The sequence below is a fragment of the Clinocottus analis genome, unplaced genomic scaffold (genome assembly GCF_023055335.1).
Source record: "Clinocottus analis isolate CAN_PGR_092001 unplaced genomic scaffold, fCliAna1.0.p SCAF_6, whole genome shotgun sequence".
Classification (NCBI taxonomy): domain Eukaryota; kingdom Metazoa; phylum Chordata; class Actinopteri; order Perciformes; family Cottidae; genus Clinocottus; species Clinocottus analis.
This window is the reverse complement of record NW_027176218.1, coordinates 21132188-21153311: the sequence shown is the minus strand read 5'-3', so window position 1 is coordinate 21153311 and position 21124 is coordinate 21132188. Positions and strand designations below refer to the sequence as shown.

General features: G+C 40.3%; 2 protein-coding genes across 6 annotated transcripts in view; one reads left to right on the top strand and one right to left on the bottom strand.

Annotated features, from left to right (window-relative positions):
• Window positions 1-3923: 3923 nt before the first annotated feature.
• Window positions 3924-10258, bottom strand: cstpp1 (centriolar satellite-associated tubulin polyglutamylase complex regulator 1). 2 transcript variants are annotated; one of them, XM_068603899.1, is made up of 9 exons: window positions 10071-10258; window positions 9788-9890; window positions 9251-9381; window positions 9035-9119; window positions 8211-8296; window positions 7053-7260; window positions 6663-6772; window positions 6367-6430; window positions 3924-4889 (listed from the first exon to the last, which is right to left on the bottom strand). In XM_068603899.1, the coding sequence occupies exons 1-9, from the start codon at window positions 10150-10152 to the stop codon at window positions 4721-4723; spliced, it is 1038 nt and encodes a 345-aa protein (XP_068460000.1). In that variant the 5' UTR covers window positions 10153-10258; the 3' UTR covers window positions 3924-4720. The 2 variants fall into 2 exon arrangements, with proteins under 2 accessions (XP_068460000.1, XP_068460001.1); XM_068603900.1 differs by lacking the exon at window positions 3924-4889 and having other exon boundaries at window positions 4898-6430.
• Window positions 10259-12590: 2332 nt separating this feature from the next.
• Window positions 12591-21124, top strand: part of ckap5 (cytoskeleton associated protein 5) — a 31458-nt gene continuing 22924 nt past the window's right edge. For 2 of the 4 annotated variants that reach the window (XM_068604039.1, XM_068604037.1), the window contains exons 1-11: window positions 12591-12608; window positions 12815-12955; window positions 14833-14928; window positions 16239-16432; window positions 17173-17379; window positions 18560-18731; window positions 18835-18964; window positions 19087-19187; window positions 19403-19516; window positions 20442-20546; window positions 20898-20987. In XM_068604039.1, coding sequence (XP_068460140.1) covers window positions 14872-14928; window positions 16239-16432; window positions 17173-17379; window positions 18560-18731; window positions 18835-18964; window positions 19087-19187; window positions 19403-19516; window positions 20442-20546; window positions 20898-20987 — 1170 coding nt within the window. In that variant the 5' untranslated portion in view covers window positions 12591-12608; window positions 12815-12955; window positions 14833-14871. Of the gene's footprint in view, window positions 12609-12814; window positions 12956-14832; window positions 14929-16238; window positions 16433-17172; window positions 17380-18559; window positions 18732-18834; window positions 18965-19086; window positions 19188-19402; window positions 19517-20441; window positions 20547-20897; window positions 20988-21124 lie in introns of those variants that run through there. The other 2 variants (XM_068604040.1, XM_068604038.1) reach the window with 1 other exon arrangement.

Here is a 21124-nt window from a genome sequence, read left to right as displayed (position 1 = left end):
TGGGAATGTGCCGACCCCCTAAAAACACCCAAACTATCATTCATTACAGAATGGTATGAAATATATTTTAATCATGCAACAGAAATTTGCCAAAGTATAAACAGACAGGAGTTTCACTACGATGAACTGCACATGTCACACTCCCAAGACTCAGTTGTTTGATTTTCATACAGGAACAACTGTGAATGAAAATAACCTGGAAGAGAGACAAACTGCTTCAACGTCCTCGCGTAGTGAACACCACATGTTCCTTTCCATGACAACCATCCACGGTGCACCACAGGAAGTTGTGTTGATCCATCAGGAAGTGTCCTTTCTTTGTATTCCACTATTGTGATTCTAACACCATGGAAATCCGCTGTACATGACTCATCCATATAGATATATCCTGTGTAGATACTGTATGTATGTATGTTTTATAGGAATTATCATTGTATGCTGTTGGTTTGACCAAAACCTGGGTGTAACACCGCATGATATCGATGTTGTGAAATGAAGGCACAGAAGATGCATAGACTGCTGATAATGATGGTAGTTATTCTTGTCAATAAATCACATTTACAACTGCACTTAGATACATGTTTATCAGTTGGAGCCAAAAGACCCTCTTCGGTGAGTTCACCACGTTTATATTAATGATTCTTAACCGGGTTTTGTCACGTATGAATTGGTTGGAGGGCTAAACTTGAGCTACTGCCGTTGTAGAGATTCAAAGCTGTATTTGTCAATTACTCATTAGTGGTTTGAAGTAGTTAAAACAGGCCCCAGTGCAGACTATAGCTGAGGGTCCTCGTTCCTTACTGCTGCTTTTATGTTTGAAAGGCATGACTGCTCGCTCGGTTTGTAAATAAATAAAAACCATGATGACGATGGGTTTGCTTTTTCTAGACCTTATATAGCAAATGACATTTTAGAGAATAAAAATGACTTCTTTGGGAGAGCAACAGAGGATCCCTCTCCCCGGATGGACAGAAGCAAGAGATGTCATGTGACCAGAATGATCAACGTAACAGAGTTACAGCACAGGAATATGACAGAAATGATTCATACATAGAGTAGTACATAGTCACGATCCATGAAAACCTGAGGCGAGAAAACACAGAGTTAGTAAAGCACATTAAAGAGACATGAATTCATCCAGAAGGAGAGAGAGAAGAGGAGAGAGGATCATAAGATGTCGCACAGCAGTCTGAGCCTATAACAGCACTTCTGACGGGGTGAGATGCCCTAGTGTAACTATGAGCTCTCTAGTGGGGTAATATGGTACTATGAGCTCTCGAGTGGGGTACTATGGTACTATGAGCTCTCTAGTGGGGTAATATAGTACTATGAGCTCTCTAGTGGGGTAATATGGTACTATGGGCTCTATAGTGGGGTAATATAGTACTATGAGCTCTCTTGTGGGGTAATATGGTACTATGAGCTCTATAGTGGGGTAATATAGTACTATGAGCTCTCTTGTGGGGTAATATGGTACTATGAGCTCTCTAGTGGGGTAATATGGTACTATGGGCTCTATAGTGAAGTAATATGGTACTATTAGCTCTCTAGTGGGGTAATATGGTACTATGAGCTCTCTAGTGGGGTAATATGGTACTATGAGCTCTCTAGAGGGGTAATATGGTACTATGAGCTCTGTAGATGAGTAATATGGTACTATGAGCTCTATAGTGGGGTAATATGGTACTATGAGCTCTCTAGTGGGGTAATATGGTACTATGAGCTCTCTAGAGGGGTAATATGGTACTATGAGCTCTCTAGAGGGGTAATATGGTACTATGAGCTCTGTAGATGAGTAATATGGTACTATGAGCTCTATAGTGGGGTAATATGGTACTATGAGCTCTCTAGTGGGGTAATATGGTACTATGAGCTCTCTAGAGGGGTAATATGGTACTATGAGCTCTCTAGAGGGGTAATATGGTACTATGAGCTCTGTAGATGAGTAATATGGTACTATGAGCTCTATAGTGGGGTAATATGGTACTATGAGCTCTATAGTGGGGTAATATGGTACTATGAGCTCTCTAGAGGGGTAATATGGCACTATGAGCTCTGTAGATGAGTAATATGGTACTATGAGCTCTATAGTGGGGTAATATGGTACTGTACGCTCTGTAGATGAGTAGTATGGGCTTATGGTGCTATCATCTCTTTAAGATATGATGGTGGATGACTAAAGCTTTGTAGGTGAGGAGACGGATTTTATTAAACTATATTCTGAATTCTTTAGGAAGTCGGTGCAGATAAGCTAATAAAGTAGTAAAAAGATCACATTTCATAGTTTATGTATAAGACATTTTAAGGGAGTTAGAGAAGATATCCTGATGAAAGATAACTGATTCTTTGCGGTGGTGCTGGATGCCAGTGCATCACTATATCTACATCATATCAGATGTAGATCATTTACATCTGTAGTGTTCAGGGCCAAGAACAATTAACTTCAGTCTGAGTTTAACACTACAAGTCAACCCCAGAGTTTTCAGACTCACACACTCTCAGTATAATTTTCAAGCTCCTTTGTTTTTAAGTAGTAAGGAAACATAGTAGTGTAGCTGTAGCTTTAATCTCAGGAGCAGATAGAGAAAAAAACCCAGGTGGTATGGCTTTATTAAAAACCTCCTTCAGATCTAGGTAATCCATGGGAATACCAGATAGATTTGAAAACTCTGAGCCCAGTCAATGTGCGGATTATGTCTCCTAAACTAAGGATAACCCGAAATGACTGCAGTGATGCATAACATGAAAGGTGGGTATTGTTAATGTGATTTCCATGTTTTATCAATTAATTAATTGTATTTTTTCTTTTTAATATGTATATGTCATATATATATACATATATGTAATGTATTATTAATTATAATAATTATGTAATGTATTAATTTATTAATGTTATTAACACTTATTTAAATTCTTGTTTTTCATGTATTGTATATACTTGTATAGATACAGATATAATTGCAAACAATTCGGTCAAAAGTTTTTTTAAAAAAGCACTGCTGTAGTTCAAAAGAAAATAATAATCTTAAATTACAAATCTTACCCTTTCCATCAATCAAACTGATTTAACGTTTCTGTGAATGAATAATAAACTAATAAACATTGCTTGTTAGATCCTCAAACCCAAATTGTTAGCGTCTCTTCGCGTTCAGAATCCGTTGGATTTACGTCGATTGCGCAAATATTCGAGGAGTTACAGTCAAATTAGTTTTGCATCCAGTTTGCATGTTACTTTCTTATGTTACCGTTGGCTAGCAAAATGACCGCAAAACTGGTCATGGATGACGCTGGATGATGTTGCAGCATGGCCCGTCTCCTCAGACTGTACTGAGAGAAACAGCGAACCTTCCAGCGACGGCTTGAATGGATGTTTATTTTTTTTATTCAAGACTTTACTGTCATTGTCACAACGACAATGAAAAACAGTTTTCGCAGCTCCCGTATTAATTGTCATTTTGTTTCATCTAATGCAGTTTTATCAGGGTTTAACTCTTACATTAGTCTGTTTGCTCTGTTGGGTCTTCATGTTGTTTGTTGCCTTGCTTTGCTGCTGTGGTTGTCAAAGTACTTTGTAAACTAAATAAATAAAGTTATTATTATTATTTTTTCACCAAAGCAGGTGAAATTGAAATTCCTAATTGGACAGATCGAAGTTTATTAGATTTAACTACAGCATCACTGCACCCTTTTACTACGTCACGATGGAGTCTCATATATATGAATATATACAATACATATATAATATCTAAAATAGTCACACGTCTGTGAGGGAGAAACTGAAAAATAAATAGAAATGAGCAGAAAGATCAAATGTGACACACCTAACCTGTATGCAGGGTGGAGACGTTTGGTTTCAGAAGATGTGTTTCTCACTCTGTTACAACCCAGCTCGCTCGGGGAGAGGGGAAGCAACACAAAAGCAGTTGTAATCGGTCGAACAAACTTATTTTATTTACAGGAAACTCTGATCAAGGCCAAACACAAGTCAAAGATCAGGGTCAGTGGATGCAGCTTAGAACAAATAAATAAGGATACCCAAAAGAGAGCCCTTAAAAGAGCCTCACTAATCTAGCTGGAAGAAACCAAACACAAACAAAGATGTGAGGTACTTGTAAGGAAAAAAACAACAAAACTCCAGCTCTGTGAGCGCTGCGTCTCCGCAGCTCTCTGCGAGCTTCGCAAACCTTTTCTGTGGATATGCGGAAGCTCAACACAAGCTTCTGTGCAGATATATTCTGCATTAATGTGCAGTGTTGTGGTCACCCTTAAAGGGAAGGATTTACAGCAGCAGGAATGAAAAGGTATGTAGGGTTGGAAAAAAGTGCTATTTTACAAAATATCAAGTATTTACTGTAGGTAATTCTACCGTACTATTACTATTACTATTATACCAATCTACAGTATTTAAAACTACTTTCTTAGTTTGACTTTCAGTGGAGAGTATTGGTGTTTTACTCTGGTGGGCTATGATGAGGCATCTCTAACATGGCAACAACAGGAACTCAGGTAGAATTGTAAATACTTTGAAATTGGAGTGATATTGTTGATGTTTAATTTAGTTATACTACTCATCACTAGCAAAATAAATACAATTACTGCCAACTAGACAAACACTCGGTTTGGTAGGATGACAGTCAAATTCAAAACACCCTGCAGCCGCAGAGCAGTTTATCGGACTAAAGATGGAAGGTGGCAAGTCACAGACTGGTGAAAGATTAGGTCAGTTTTCAGAGGAGTCCGTCTCTTCCGTGGAACCATCGCTTTCCACCTCCATCTTCCTCCTGTGGTGGATGTTCCTCCTGGGCGAAGCCCTCCTCTGCACCTCCTTCAGCCCCCCCACCGCACTGCCGCTGCTGTTGCTGCTGGGACTCACTGAGATCTGGGCGATTCTGATCAGCACCAGAAAAAAAGGAAGATTTTAAGAGTAGAAAGGATCACAGCAGAAGTGAGAAGAAAAGTAAAGCAGAGATGACAGGAAGTAAAGGACAAACAAAAGGAAATGAGGTGAATAAAGTGAGAAAATAGCAAAAGGAAAATATATGTATTTGAAACGGCTGGTGGAAGGTCCCAAACGCAATACGACGGAGACAGTGTCAAGCAAGGCTTTATTCGGGCAGAACACACCACAGGAAACAGAGAGGGAGGAAGGCCAGAATCTCAGGAGGACTATAGTGGTTACTGGGGAAGAGGCGAGGTGGAGAAGTCCAAACGAGCAGGTTCGTACCGGGGGAAGAGGCAAGGTGGAGAACAGTCGGATGGAAAGAGTGCTGGATGGTCCGGCGTTGCACAGAACTCCATTTGGCAGTGACTGTGAGTGAAGCTGGGGCTTTTTTCTTCTTCTTCTGTGGTGTTTAGCGGCAGCTCGGGCTTACATACCAGGGGGAGGAGCTTATATACCAGAGGAGGAGCTTATATACCAGAGGAGGAGCTTATATACCAGCAGGTGGCTTCAACACTGAGAACACTAACACTGTGAACACTTTAACACTGTTGGTGCAGTACTTATACTTTTACACTTTATACACATATTTTACTATTTATTTTATGCCATTTGTATATTTCTATTTTTGTGTTTTACTGTATAATTTTTAAATTGTGTTTTTTTATTACTGTTCTACTGTTTACTTATATTACTTGATCTGTGAATAAGGGCTGCTTTAATACTGTCATTTCCCACAGAGGGACTAATAAAGGACTATCTTATCTTATATATCAGAGGAGGAGCTTATATACCAGAGGGAGTGTTCATGTATCAGGGGGAGTGGCTTGTATATCAGAGGGAGGAGCTTATATACCAGAGGGAGTGGTTTACATACAAGGAGGAGCTTATACACGAGAGGGAGGAGCTTATATATCAGAGGGAGGAGCTTATATACCAGCGGACTAGCTTATATATCAGAGGGAGGAGCTTATAAACCAGAAGGAGGAGCTTATATACCAGAGGGAGTGGTTTACATACAAGGAGGAGCTTATACACAAGAGGGAGGAGCTTATATATCAGAGGGAGGAGTTTATATACCAGCGGACTAGCTTATATATCAGAGGGAGGAGCTTATAAACCAGAAGGAGGAGCTTATATACCAGACGGAGTAGCTTATATATCAGAACAGTACCTGATATACCAGGGGGAGGAGCTTATATACGAGAGGGTGTGGCTTATATACCAGAGGGAGTGGGTGCAGCACAGTGGACAGGTGACAGTGATAGAGCTGACGAGGTGGGTGTGACTAACAGGTACACTGAATGAGCTGACGAGGTGAGTGAGAGACAGAGTGGCAGGAGAGAAAGGAAGGTGAACGGTGACAGTATTTGTGTACTATGATACAGTCTTCTGTGCAGTTTACAGAACACTGTATGTGCTCTCACAGTTTGTCCAGTTCCTGGTCCATCTCTGGATCAACGAGAAACTCTGCCATGCTGGGTAACGCTCCTGCAGAAAGAGGGATTAAGACAACATTTAACTTTTTAAAAGCATATTCCCTGAATATGTCCCTTACTATTAGGTTTAGTTAACTTTGAATTCTTTGAGAACTAAACCAATGACCGAAAAACATGGCATTCATTTGAAATGTCCGAAGGATACAGGTTTATAGAAGGATAGAAAGTTACATCAGACTGGAACATTTGAAAGATTATCTTTGGGCAATGAGTCAGGCACCTACCGATAGTTTGGTTGATGCTCTCGTGTTTAGCCAGGCTCATTAGGAAGCTGTAGTACGAGACTTTGTTGGTCTGTTCAAGGACTTCCCTCATACAGGACCTGGGAGGATGACTTCACACAGGGACACGCAAGTCAGCCCAAACACTACGGGGTCAGATGTCTCTTAATAGTAACGAAAGCACACAGAAAGATTCACAAATGTATTTATTGCAGTGCTGTCAAGCGATTAAAATATTAAATCGCGATTATTCACATTTATGTCATAGTTAACTTGCGATTAGTCACATTTTTTTCTTCTTTCATTTTAATGCTTTTATCAACATGATAAACACACACACACACACAAGATGTCTGGTCCCAGTGGGTGAGGACTAGAATGTGTGTGTTTTACCTGCGTTTGAACCGGTCACACAGGGCGTCAATGCACTGAGCCAGAGTGGAGGCTTCCACTCCGTCCTGCTGCTGCTCCTCCTTGTCGCTCTCCTCTGCAGCCACAGAGGGGAGCCGCTCGATGGAGGTGGATGTGGGGACGATGACGGTGTTGGGACTCTTCCCTGCTAACAGATCCTGGTAGATGGTCAGCACGCTGTCCAGGAACTCTACACACACAGGGGATCCATTCTGTTTACTCAGCTTTCATAGAGAAATGGAAATAGACCGTTGAATGCATGATGAACATTGCATTTCATCATGCATTCAATATCAGATATGCATTTGATATGACTCCATATGGCTCACTTCTGATAACATTATTTCTTACACACTAATGGTAGATAATTATAGCAAATATCTAAACATAAAATCCTTCCAGTGTGCAAGAGTTTTCGCTTCACTTACTATAGTCTCAAAGACAAAGTGTTTGAATTAGAAGAATTTCAAGAAATTCATTTATAAAAACACCAATCAAGACTGCATATTTTTTTGCTCTTACCTGTAGTGCTATTTATCAATCTAGATTGTTTTGGTCTTGGTCATATGCAGGGTTTTAAAAATACCGAAGTACACGAGCTGAGCTTACCAGAGCTTAACCCTCCCTCCTGAAAAATGTGAAGGTTAAGGATTTTCCTGCATATAAATAAGTTCACTTTAAGGTGTTTGGAGAGAAACAGCAATAGCAGTTGGCAGTAGCATAAATGATCCGTCAGGCACATATGCAAGAGAATCAGGTTCAAGGTTACAATGAATCATCCACCTTACAATCTTGAAAAACAGAAGAGGTTCAAAATGATCAGGAAACATGGGGAAATGAAGATGAACAATGTTTCATTAGCGTGTTCAAGTAAAGCAAATACATGTAGGCTTTAGTATACAGGCTGAAAGTGAAACTAACACACAGACATCACTGTTTGACATAGCATCGTTGCAATGGTTAGGACCTCTGTGACCTAAATTGGGTACGGCCTTGGTTTAGGTGTGAGATACGTAGTGTTAGGGATATCGGCCAATATATAATGGGACTAAATGGCACTCAGCTGGCGTTAGTAATAGTTACTGGCAAACTGAGGGAACTGAATGTGTAAATGTATACGGTACGGAGCCATTATTATACCTGAGTAGTAGAACTGCAGCTGGAGGGCATAAAGGAAATCAGAAAAAGACATCAGGCAGTCGATGGCATCGTCCAGCAGAACAATTCTACAGGACAGGAGAAGAAAAGCAGATAACAACCGTTTACACCAGTCTTCTGTCAAGTAGATAAGTCCAGTAGTCAACTGGCTATTAAGAGATTTAACTACCAACAAAAGTGACATGTCAAAGAAAAAACTGTATGCCCAAAAAAACAACAAGTCTGAGTGGTATACGATAGAGTAAAATACATTTACCGGCGAAGAGAAGGTTGTGCACACAATGACTGATTACATCATATTGTCTTGTTAGATCTATCGAGCATTGGCGTGTGCAGAAGACACTTTTAAGCAAATATAAAAGATCTATGACTTTCTCTGATGGTGTTCTCTTCACGGATGGGACTAAATGTGCATATTTGAGAGCCTAATAAATGTTTTAATAAGGTAAAACTGAATATTTTGCACACATGTGTAAACACAATTCTGTCAGTCAGTCTCACTAACACAGTGCACAACATTTGAGAGAAATAAGAAAAATATCTTTTAGTTACTGATACAGAAGGATACACATTACATTTATATTGTAGTTTAGTTTAGTTAACTACATGATGATGACTACACTGTACTTTAATACTAATTTAGTGGCCACCCTATTTGCTCTATAGCATGTAACCCACACTAATTGAAGAGACATATATATTTTTCGTTAGTGTTGTGGTAACCAAACGAACAAAGTGTGACCTCTTTGGATTGGTTAACAACAGTACAAGGAAATAATACAATGTATGTGTGTCTGTGCACTGACCGGGCTGCACTCTGCACCACCTCCAGAGGGAAGTCTGGACACAATAACTGCAGCAGCGACCTGTACTCCAGCATGGACAGTACCTCTGCAATACAATCATTACAGTCAACAGAATAGACAACCCAAGTCAAGGCAATTATTTAGTGATCATAACAATTACAACTATATTTGAAACAGACAAAGCTTCCATTTGAGTTTCCTCTGGCTCTCACTGACCTCCGCTCTTGCCGATCTGTCTGTAGCATCTCCAGAAGACTCTGATGAAGGAGGCTCTGTTATGCGGAGTAGCCCTGATGTAGTTATATTCTCTGAAGAGTACGTGGTTACTGTTCTTTACACTGCTGAAACTACACACATGCACACACAGAGGCATTCAATCAAAAAGAAGAAGAAATCCACCTCAAAAGTCATGTAATCATTGTATAACATTTAAACAAGACAGAAAGAAGAGTATGCATCCCTGGCTGTCTGAGTGTGTATAATGTTAATTAAACACATTCTCATATATTAGTGCTGTGTTAGTATACAAAATATAAATGGACCTGTACTTGTATATACAAAAGAAACCAGCAAGTACAATGGCAACGGAATGATTGTGATTAAACTGAACGCCTTATAATTCCAGTGTCCTTATATTCTGTACTTTTTTTAAATATTATCTTTGAGGAGATTTGCTATTTGCAATGTTTTGTGTGACCCTCTCAAAGCGTGCATCAGTCCAAACCACTGTGCTGTGTGTCGCGTGTGACATACTATTCAGCAAAGTAGCGGATCACCCCAAACTGAGTGTATTCCTCTTTGTGTTCCAGCAGCTGGGTCACTGCGTCACTCAGGTAGAACGACACGTTACTGTCCGCTGCGACGGAAATAGACACACAATCACACACACACACGCGAATACAAAGACACACACACACACAGTTGGGCTGGCTAGTAGATGGTTTTATAAATATATTGACGACATGCTGACGTGCGATGATTAGACAGCTCACTGCTAATGGGAGTATACAACAGTGAAGGAGTTAGCGGAACCTACCCAGGTACTCGTCATCCGGGACGGCGGAGTTAAACCGGTTCATTCTGGTCTTCGCTTCAGGAGAAAACGCTAACATGAACATGACTACACCTGTCTGTGTGCACAGCTACATACATGTGCAGTCTGCAGCGTTAGCTTTGCGCCATCACAGCCGCGACCGCTATGAGCGTGGATGGGTTCTGAATATGGTGGGCGGGGCTTCCATGGAAACAGCAGGATGTTGTGAGTTACATTAATTAAATGCCCCCGAAAAACATAGCACACAAAGGTTCCATTGCTATTTCAACTTGATGATAATAATAATAATAATAATAATAATAATAATAATAATAATAATAATAATAATAATAATAATAATAATAATAATAAGAAGAAGAAGAAGAAGAAGAAGAAGAAGAATACGAATAATAAGAATAATAAGAATAGTCATCATTATTATTATTAGCTTTTGTCTATGTCCATGACGTCCCAACATCTGGATGAAGGGTCAGCCATTGAAGCAGACATACTGTAAAAAAAAAAAAAACAGACAAAATTAGTAAAGCTATTGTGAGGGACTTATGGTCCTGGAAATCCAGTAATCAATTTTTTGAAGAAGGCTCATTGCTAACTTACCACAAATGCAGCATCATCATCATAATTCTGATCCTCCTCCTGCTCATCCTCCTCATCACCATCATCATGCAGGTGTTGGTCAGCTAGTAACAGCCTTTAAGTGTAAACCTTTAATAAAAAAGGATTAACGTGGCTACTGAGGCCCTTCAAATGGCCTTATAGCAGCAATATACAAAGTGCAGGATCGAAACTTACATCAGGTTACAGCTGTAAGTTTGCAACAGTAAGAGGCCTTTAGGAGTGGGGACAGGGACTGGTTTAAAGATTCAAAATACATGCTCAGAAAGTCAGGTCCCAGACTGATCACCAAGCCTAAAGACCCTCACTTCATGAGTGACATGACAATGTATGAGTGTGGAATGTATGAATGTATGAATTATCTACACATTACTGCACTTTAAATACAGATGCAAAATAACAGGCATATTTTAACGTACTCTGGTATTTGGTTTCTTGCTTTTCATAGTCCGTTGATTATTTGAATATTCTTACTGTAAATTATATATTTATACTAGTCAAATGTATTTTTTGTGTAATTGGCGATAAACCATTTGTGATAAATGCACTATTAGTGTTTCTACGATTGTTACTCGAATAGCATGCCTGTTATACCGCCTCAGTTTTTTTAAAACAATGTATTTACTGATTTTCAGTCTGCAAGTCACAATAAATTGTATATGAACATAGCAATACACAGCAAACATTTTCACCCTGTTCCCCCTCCCATAATAATAAAGTAACTACATAATAGTTAAATTAAAACATACAAAAATAAATAAAATGAATAAATAAAAATAAAGCAATTAAATACAGAATTAAAGAAACATAAACCTAAAAAATATACTTTACAAACTGAATAATGGGTGTTTTTTGTTGTTGTTTTTCCTACTAGTCAATGTACATACTCAGATAGTTGTCCTACTCCCCCCGAGCCTGTTCTTGCTGAAGCAAGTCACCAACATTAGTATTGTGCCTCAAGAAGTACCTAAAAGGTCCCCAGATATACCGCCTCAGTTATATCCAAAAGTCCCTTATTCTCAATATTTAGACTACTTGTGTTGTTCCTGGATTTCAGAGGATTAAAGTAAGATTCATTGCAACATCATGTGATTGCAAAGAGTAACTTGTGACTTTCTTACATCAAGTAGTGCAGTATTTCTCCTTGTAGCAAACACATCTTTGATTCTGTTTGGCAGGGAATGCCTGTTCAACATTGAGTTCAATCACCACTAATCGAAGATAACTGTTTATTACCTCTGCAGTCGGTGAGCTTTCAAAATATGTCTCTTCTGTACTGTCCTCACTTTCCCTTTTAGTGCTGTTCTTCTGCATGCTTACTACTCTGCTTAGGTCACAGTGCTCCAGTCCGCTGATTTACATTAAAAAAACATCACAGAAACAACGTAACACCATCATAAAATGTACAAGACAAATTCAACATTGACAACACTGACAAAATGACAAATTGCTAAATGCTGAAGGGCTTTTATAGTTGAAATTAACCAATGATGGCGAGATTCTCATAGTTACAGGAAGAGCTTAATTTCAGAGCCGCCAATCAAATCTCTACTAAGGATAAGGACGTGTGACGGTCCAATCAGCAAAGGAATGTCATACCTTGGGGGCGAGCCGTAATTCAAATGCAACCAATCAATGGCTTTGTCCAGTGACGTATGGGACAGCCACTAATGATTCAAATGAAACTGTTTCAAACGTGAATCCAGTATTATCTGGGGTGCACAGGGGTTTCCTATTCTGTATTGTGTTATTCATGTAGTGAGACTGTATACAACAGCTGGATGAAGGATTAATAGAAGAGGGATCTGATGTTAGTCCGTCAGGGTGGTGTCCTGGTCTCCGCCCCTCTCCTCGTCTCCGCCGCCCGTGAAGGCGTTTCAAGAAGCTGCAACAAGTTTAACAGAGGTAGCAGTGACTAGACCGGAACTTGGTGTTCATTTGTATATAAAATAAGAGCGCAACATGTCTCAGTTGCACATAAAGACATAATCAAATGGAACTCGTTTCCGCTAAGTTGATTTACGCGAGACGTTTTCTACTACACAATACCTGTGAATTAATCAGGTGCTTTCTATTGAGCAAAGGAACGTTGTCTACTCGTTGTTATTTAGAACCGGATGTGTCGTCTTCTGTCGGGCACTGACGCAGCTTGTATAAAGCTCGACCTGGCTTCACTCTGCTCTGGTGATACCATTATCACCATCATCCAACTAGACGGGCAGCCTCTCGTTGTCCTCTAGCTACAGAAACAGGTATGTCAGCGATGTACTATTATTTACCTATTTTTGTTAAACGTGCCTTTTGATCAGACTTGAAATGCTAACTAGGTTGTTGTGTTTTGCAGCTGTCGTTGTGAACTGCGTGTTTAGGCCTGGCTGTTGGCGGTTGTGGAAGGTTAACATTAGCTCATAGCCTTGTTTCTAAGCAGCTAATGGCGGCTAACCACCGCTAGCTAACCATACAGTGTCATTGTGAACATCTGCTCGACCTAATACATGTATACCAAATATGCTAACAAGCTGCATAATGGTCGTCAATGTGAGCTGCTTGTATTTAAGCTGGAGGTGTTGTCAAGAGTGAGCGGGATGACGTGCTAACATAGCAACTGTCACATTCGTTGCTAACTTCGCTAATTAATGGCGCTCATCTGACTTGCTAGTAATATTCGACAGCTAATGCTGGTTAATACGGTGACCACTCCTAGTCTAAGCAAACGGAGGTTGCACTGGTGACAACCAGTTTATTGTTGGCTAGATGACAGCACAGTTTGCTACAGTTGCTAACCAAATTGATTATGACTGGCCGCGTTTGATGGTCCAGTCTAGTTACGGCTGCACATCCTACTCGAGCCCCGCGAGCTCATTCTGGTGTGCAGTTATTAAACGTTTCACCAGACTCCTGCGGTGCTGCTAACGGTCCCTCATGCATGCATACGGTCGTACCTGTCGAAACACTATGCGGGTCGTTACTTGGTTACAGCTGGCATATACTGTGATGCATTAGTCTTGTGAGGTGTGGCATATGATCGTCTGTGGTTCGGGTTACATTGTTGTTGTCTAATCTTACTTATGGTCTTGTATCAGCTTTTTAAATTTTTTTTTTTTTTGCAGTTTGGTAATGATCAAAGTGAATGCCTCTGCCTTCTTGGACATCATATCGACATTACTAATGAGATGCATTTGATTGTTTACACCCACCAAGGGTTTATTGTATTTAAGCAACAGCAGCTTGTTGCTAGAGCAAAATATCCTCACACTTTCTGATGGGTGTTAGTAGGCCATGGTGGCTAGCAATAAAAAGCATTTCTATAATTAGATTGGTTTGAAAAGATGTGCTGTTTGGTTGTTTTCGTGCTAAAGTGTCTTTAATTGCCACTGGATGAGTCTTGGAAGGACATCCTATCCCTCTGTGCATGTCCCCCTATGTTAATGAATAGCCATGTTCACATGTAACAAGCATTGTTGTCCGTGGTTAGTTGCCCTTTCCATCTATAGGCTTGTTATTATTTTTGCGTTGCACATTGTTGTGAACTTTTATGGATATGCCAAGTCAATATGCGCTTGAAGTATTTAAACAATAGATTGCTACGCTTGTGTTGTTTGTATGAAGGATTGACCCAAGCTGTCAGTATTATGCCAAGATCTTGATGATGGTTTTTGGCCTGTTTACCAGAAGGGGTTGGATCAATATGAAATATGATCCTATGAACCTTCCTAAATGTGCATTAGATGATCAGTCTAATGCTTTCAAGTAGACGTAAGTGCATATCCGTAGGTAAGTGACGTTGCAACTGAAGAAATTACTCTTCAGTCTTTTTTTTGACATGTGGATAATCTGTATTAACCTATACCCCCTTGCAATTTAGCAATTGTACTAAATGCAGGGCCACACACCAGTCCTAATTGCCGGTGTGTAATGGCTACTGTGCACTCCTAGTGTTCATGAATGTCCTAAGCAGAATGTGTGAGGCACCTTAAGAGCCAATTTTTCTGATGAATTTCAGGTTTTCGTTTTCAAGCAGTGGTCCACTGAGATTATGATTCTTTCTAAGGCTCCCTTATCCCCCCAGCAGCAAATCACAGATGAAGTACAACAAATGTAATGTTATTGCAATAATTCTGTTTTCCAGTTGAATACCTTCGGGGAAGCCCACCCCCGATTGGCCACCATGGGGGACGATAGCGAGTGGTTAAAGCTTCCCATCGATCAGAAATGTGAACACAAGGTGACTGATTCACTGTCTGTTTGTCCTCAATGATATTCTATGCAGTTAACTTAAATCTCATTCACTCATTTTATAGACTTTATTTGAGTTAAATATTGGCAGGAGATGTTTGTCATATCTCACCCATGTATTTCCCTTGCAAAGATAAATTTGAATGACTCACCAGTCACAAGCTGGTATTTACTGCTACAAACTATTCTTCCTTAGTCAAACTATTCTTTACTAAATTGTGTTGATTGTATTAATTTATCAGGTTGTCCAGTTAGCTCTTGGACACTTTCCACCTGATAATCTTTCTTGCAGACTTGCTTTACCTGTTTATTTAGATTCTTATGCCCATCCATTATGTTTTGTATAAAACTACCAGTAATTCACAAATGTAATCCTGGTCTGGAACTCAAGACTGCTGTGACTGGAGGGGCAGTGCTGGGTGGTAAATTGTTTCAGAGGATATACCTGTTTTACTTTTCTGCACAAAGTTAATTTTCATATTCCGCCTTACTGGAAAATGACTGAAAAGTGCTACGGCCTGGAACCTTCGGGTGCATGGACAAGGTACCGTATAATGGTGTATTATGTCACGGTGTCATGGTTAGACCTTTTGTAACACATAATTAATAACCCACAACTATATATCTTCAACACTATAAAACATGGCACACATACATTTGTGACACAATTTGTATAACTTGTATAACTTTCTATAACTATTTTTTATGGATTAAAACAAATCTTGTCAATAGTAGTTATACACCCTAGAGTCCCCTAATTGGGGGGACCCTAAGGTTATAGCACAGTTATAGAAATTATTCATTACTAGTAGGCAATGGATAATGTTATAATTTGACCTTCGTACAAAACTCCTTTTTACTGAATAGAGCCTGTTTCTTGTAGTGACAAGGCCTCTCCCAGCTGTTAACAGATGCTGCTAGCTACCAGCTCTGGCGTTACCCAGCATGCCGTTCATTGGTGTTGATTTGTAAATCTACAAATTAAGATTTACAAACTGATGATGTCGCAAATTGATGGTTGCCTTTTTGTTTTACCTCGTTAGTTAGGTAAGGGTTAATAGCGGTTGTGTCACAAAGTTCTAACCATGAGTGAGATGGGTATGCAGCTCATAAGGATCCCTCCAAGTGCACGCAAAACATTCCTGGTCGCAGCACTCTTCACAGCTATCCTACGGGGTGATGGTTTATGAAAACTGAATTTCCAGACACTGGTTCTCGAGTGTGTGTCATGAAATTGTAGAACGAGGGTCCCCTTTCTCTTTCTGCCCTTCACCTTTTCTCTGACTTGCTCTTCTTCAGGTGTGGAAAGCTCGTCTAAATGGTTACGAAGAAGCTGTGAAGTTGTTCGCGAGGATCAAGGATGAGAAGAGTCCAGAGTGGGGGAAGTACCTCGGACTGATAAAGAAGTTTGTCACTGACTCCAATGCTGTGGCGCAGCTTAAAGGCCTGGAGGCCGCCTTGGCCTTCATTGAGAATGCCCATGTAGCTGGCAAGTAAGTGATCTTCGGCAAAATAATGTCATCTGGCGGCCGTGTTGTGTAACGTACTGGAGACACGATCAAATACAGTACAGATGCATTAATAAATTATTTATTTAAAGGTGTATCCGACACCAGAACACTGCAGTTTGTAACAGCTCTGGAACATCATCATGGTTTAACTATTTAACCCTTTGCTGTGGTGACTAGCAAAGGGTGTTGTCAGGATTTAGCAATATAAGTACCGTTACCTATACTATTATCCGTTTTTTAAAATTATTTTGTGAGAGGGAAAATTACAATTTATTTAAATATTGCTTAATTATTCATATGTTATTATGCTTGAACGGCATCAGCGGAGCTGTTTGAATAACTTACTACTATACGAATATGGTATACCATTTCAATGCCATGGACTGAGTCATCCTCAGCCCAACAATCTACAAAAAGTTCCCAAATCCTTAAAATAGTTGGTCGGCCGTGAGCTATGATCATCTTTTAAAGATCGCTACACTTGATCCCCACGCTTCTTTTTCAGATGTCGATGAATGTATTCCCTCATATGTCTTGAGTGGTAAACACAAACAAATAAATAAAAATGTAGCAGGATTCAAGGGAATACTTAACAAGGTGGCGGATGACAAGATGCATGTAAACACTTTTATCAGATTAAATCCAGGCCTGAATGGCGTGAGGCAACCTGCTCATAATAGTGTGTCCATTATTTATCAATGAATGGATGCGCTCTGTTACAGGACAGCGGGGGAGGTGGTGTCGGGCGTGGTGACCAAAGTGTTCAACCAGCCAAAGGCCCGCGCGAAGGAGCTAGGCACAGAGATCTGTCTGATGTACATGGAGATCGAGAAGGCGGAGGTGGTTCAAGAAGAGCTGCTCAAAGGACTGGACAACAAGAACCCCAAGATAGTGGTGGCCTGCATTGAGACCCTCAGGAAGGCTCTCAGGTCAGTGCTGCTTTCCTTATGTATTGAAGAGGGTTTTACTACGTAGATCAAACATCGCTCTTTATTCTCCAGTCCTACTGGCTGTCTTTTTCATTTTAAAAGGCTCCATTGTGTTTAGTTTTGACTCATTGTTCATGCAATGCAATGCAGATATCAAAGGAATATCCCCAATGTTCACAAAGAATAATTCAATAACGTACAATAGCGTGAGAACTCATGTTTCGAGCGTGACAACTCCTCTACCAGAACAAGAAGACAAACCACGTACCTCTCATCTGTGAGCTCCAGATCAGACTGGAGACGTACACACTCACCAGATAGGACAGCAGGGATCGCTGTTTTTGATATTCATTAGAAACAACATATAATATAGTCAACGGTAGGATTCGCTGGTTTTACCTCAATTATTTACAATATTTTTGGTACCCTGTCGTTAAAGAAAGAGAAGCCCATACTGAAATAACGTCAAACCCACACAAGTAAGAGTAAAATACAAATTTCTCATGGATCTCAGACATTGTTTTTGAATTGTAGTTCAACAGAATCATTTAAAAACAAAACAAAATAAATAGCCTGGACAAAAATGATAGTAGCAGTAGACCCTGAAACATGGTCCAAACATGGCTCGTTGGAGACAGAACCACCACTCTGTATTTATTCATTTATGTATTCCATAAGACCAGACATGCTGCAAGAACTACTACTGACAATCGCAGAGGTGTGCTGGAGACCTTCTTCAGAATCACTAAGATAAACTGCAAAAGAAAACTAAGACCAGCAGGGCAATTTGGGCCAATATCTGTCTTGTAACTTAGCAAATTTAAGACTGCTGCGAGAGTGAGCCACAGACGAGAGCCACAGACAAGCCGCTCATGTGCAATGCATTCTGGTACATGTAGGCACTGCTCCACAGCAGGGAATATTGGCGTTCAGTTATTGTAGCTGTGGAATTTATTTCTTCAGGGAACTACATTTACCATCAGCACTGAAAAAGCTTTAAATGTGGCACATTTTATTTTCTTTATGAATAAATGACTGAATGATGGAGCAAACTATGTTATTTTTTTACATTGAGTTCAAATAATATGAAAGGAACATACTGATGAGATATTTGTCAGTCCAGTATTCTATGTCTTGACACTAACCGTTTGTCCCCTCTCGGTCTCTCATCTTCCTCCAGTGAGTTTGGGTCAAAGATTGTGATGTTGAAGCCAGTCGTGAAGGTTTTGCCCAAGCAGTTTGAGTCCAGAGAGAAGGCGGTGAGGGATGAAGTCAAGCTGCTTGCTGTGGAGATCTACAAATGGATCAGAGATGCTCTGAGACCACCGCTGCAAAATATTACCCCTCTACAGGTGGGGACACGCTCATCATTACACATAGTTGCCCACTTTCATTTTTTCAGCTTTGAAAATCAAGTTGAACTAAACGATGCTCGTCTGCGCCGCGTCCCTGCAGCTGAAGGAGCTGGATGAGGAGTGGGTGAAGCTGCCCTCCTCTCCTCCCAAACAGACCAGGTTCCTGCGCTCACAGCAGGACCTGAAGGCAAAGTATGAACAGCAAGCCCAGGGAGGAGACCAGTCTGATGGTAGGTTCAAGAAGGGAGGACCCTGCTCAGAGATTTCTGCATGCAAACGTCTTGCCTTGTTGTCGGATGGGTTGTGAAGTGACATTCTGGTGCCATCTCTTTTTTTTCTGCTCCTCTTTCAGGAGAGGATGAGGCCGAAACAGTGGCAGCTGTGGATCCTTATGAGCTGCTGGAAGCCGTGGAAATTCTGTCCAAGATGCCCAAAGACTTCTATGACAAAATAGTACGTTTGTCTAACTACGTAGATTTCTGAAAGATCCCTTTGAAGCATAACGTCTGTTAACTGGCTCAGGGGTAGCTTTAGTTAATACAGATTATACTACTAAGATACTCCTTAATGGAAAAGGATAATAGTGCAGTACATACTTTGTAATTAAGCCGTTCTATGTGATAAAACACATGTTGCAATATGTGTTCATCCTGTGTCTGTCACTGCAGGAAGCTAAAAAGTGGCAAGAGAGGAAAGAAGCCCTGGAGGCCGTAGAAGCTCTAACAAAGAACCTCAAACTAGAGAACGGAGACTATGGAGACCTCGTCAGAGCTCTGAAGAAGGTGAGTGCTTTTCATGTTTTTAGTGAGGCGGTTTCCTCTTATCTGGAATTAGGTTAAAGAGAAATTACGAGTCACATGAGAGACATATCGTCAACATTTCTCATGAAGAGAGATTGGTCCCATGCTGCGATCACACCAAACACAAAGCGAATTTCTGCAATGTTTGTGTTTTGGAGAGGAGGAGGGGCCTATATCCATGGAAACCGTTGTCAACTCAGACATTTATTATCAGCCATGGAAGAAATAACCACTATTACTGCTCTGCACAGGTTGTGGAAGTCCCAGAACTTAAATGTTCACGTCTGGGTTCATAACATCACCCAGAGGTTTGCTAGACATTGAACACACAACGATTGTGGTGTGTTCAATGTCACGTTGGCTGGTTTACTATGGCTGTATGAACTCAAAATATACAGTTTTGCAGCGATTTAATTGCCATATATGGACGCTGAAATAACTGCAGAATTATTACAGAATTGTCAAAAGTCTGAATTTATGTTTTGTAATTTCTCTCAGGAAGACAACCAGTAAATGGAGTTTCTAGTTTCTAGGCTTTGCAAACATTGTAGCAGCTCATACGTTTGTTTTTCGGTGTAAATACGGCAGCGTGGTTATTTTTGTTCCCTTTTGGTTCACACACATTTCTACATGTACAGTGTTTGGTCTCTGTACTAATGTGGGGGAACACCGACCACTAAAAAACGTTTCCTCCATGTCTGATTCAGTGACAACAGGAGAGAATCTTAATGCTGGCAGGCCTTTGCGCCACAGCGTCACATAAATATCTCACAATCCTCACTCGTTTCGTATTGATTTGACTTTGTACGTGATGTCATCGTGCGATGCATTCACATGGCGTTTGGTGTGAACACGGCATAAGAAGACTCTCTGCTGACATTGTACGCTGACTTGGTTTATGTTTCAGGTTGTGGGCAAAGATGCTAATGTGATGCTGGTGACAGCGGCGGCTAAGTGTCTTGCTGCACTGGCCTCTGGTCTGCGGAAGAAGTTTGGAACTTATGCGGCACAAGTAAGTAAAGCTCTTCATACGATGACACCCATTTTGTTTTCATCACAATGAAGTGTTAAACATGTGTTGAGTATAATGGACACAAGGAGTTCATTAGACAGGAAATAGCGATAGTCTCTGGCATGTTCACAACTTCTTCTTTGAACATCAGGGTTTATTAAAGGTTTTTTGTAGAGGGGGCGGGGGAGAATGTGTGTAGTCATTAGAAAACATTATATTGGCTAAATCTACATTGGAATTTAAGATCTGCTATTCATACTGTGTTTCTGTTATAGCACATTTAACTGCTTCTATTGCAGGTTTCAAAATCATTGAATACTGCTTCATCAAGTCTGTGTTTTTTTTTTTTAGGTGGTTCCAACTATTCTGGAGAAGTTTAAGGAAAAGAAGCCTCAGGTGGTCCAGGCCTTGCAGGAAGCCATTGATGCCATCTTCCTTACTGTAAGTCGAGTCCTTAACTTGACTAAATATTTAGTGACAGCGCTTTTTGAATCATCCAATGAAATATAAATGATTGTAATAGAGGAGGAATGAATTATTGTGATATAAAGCAGCTCAGGAGGGACTGTGGTAAAGCT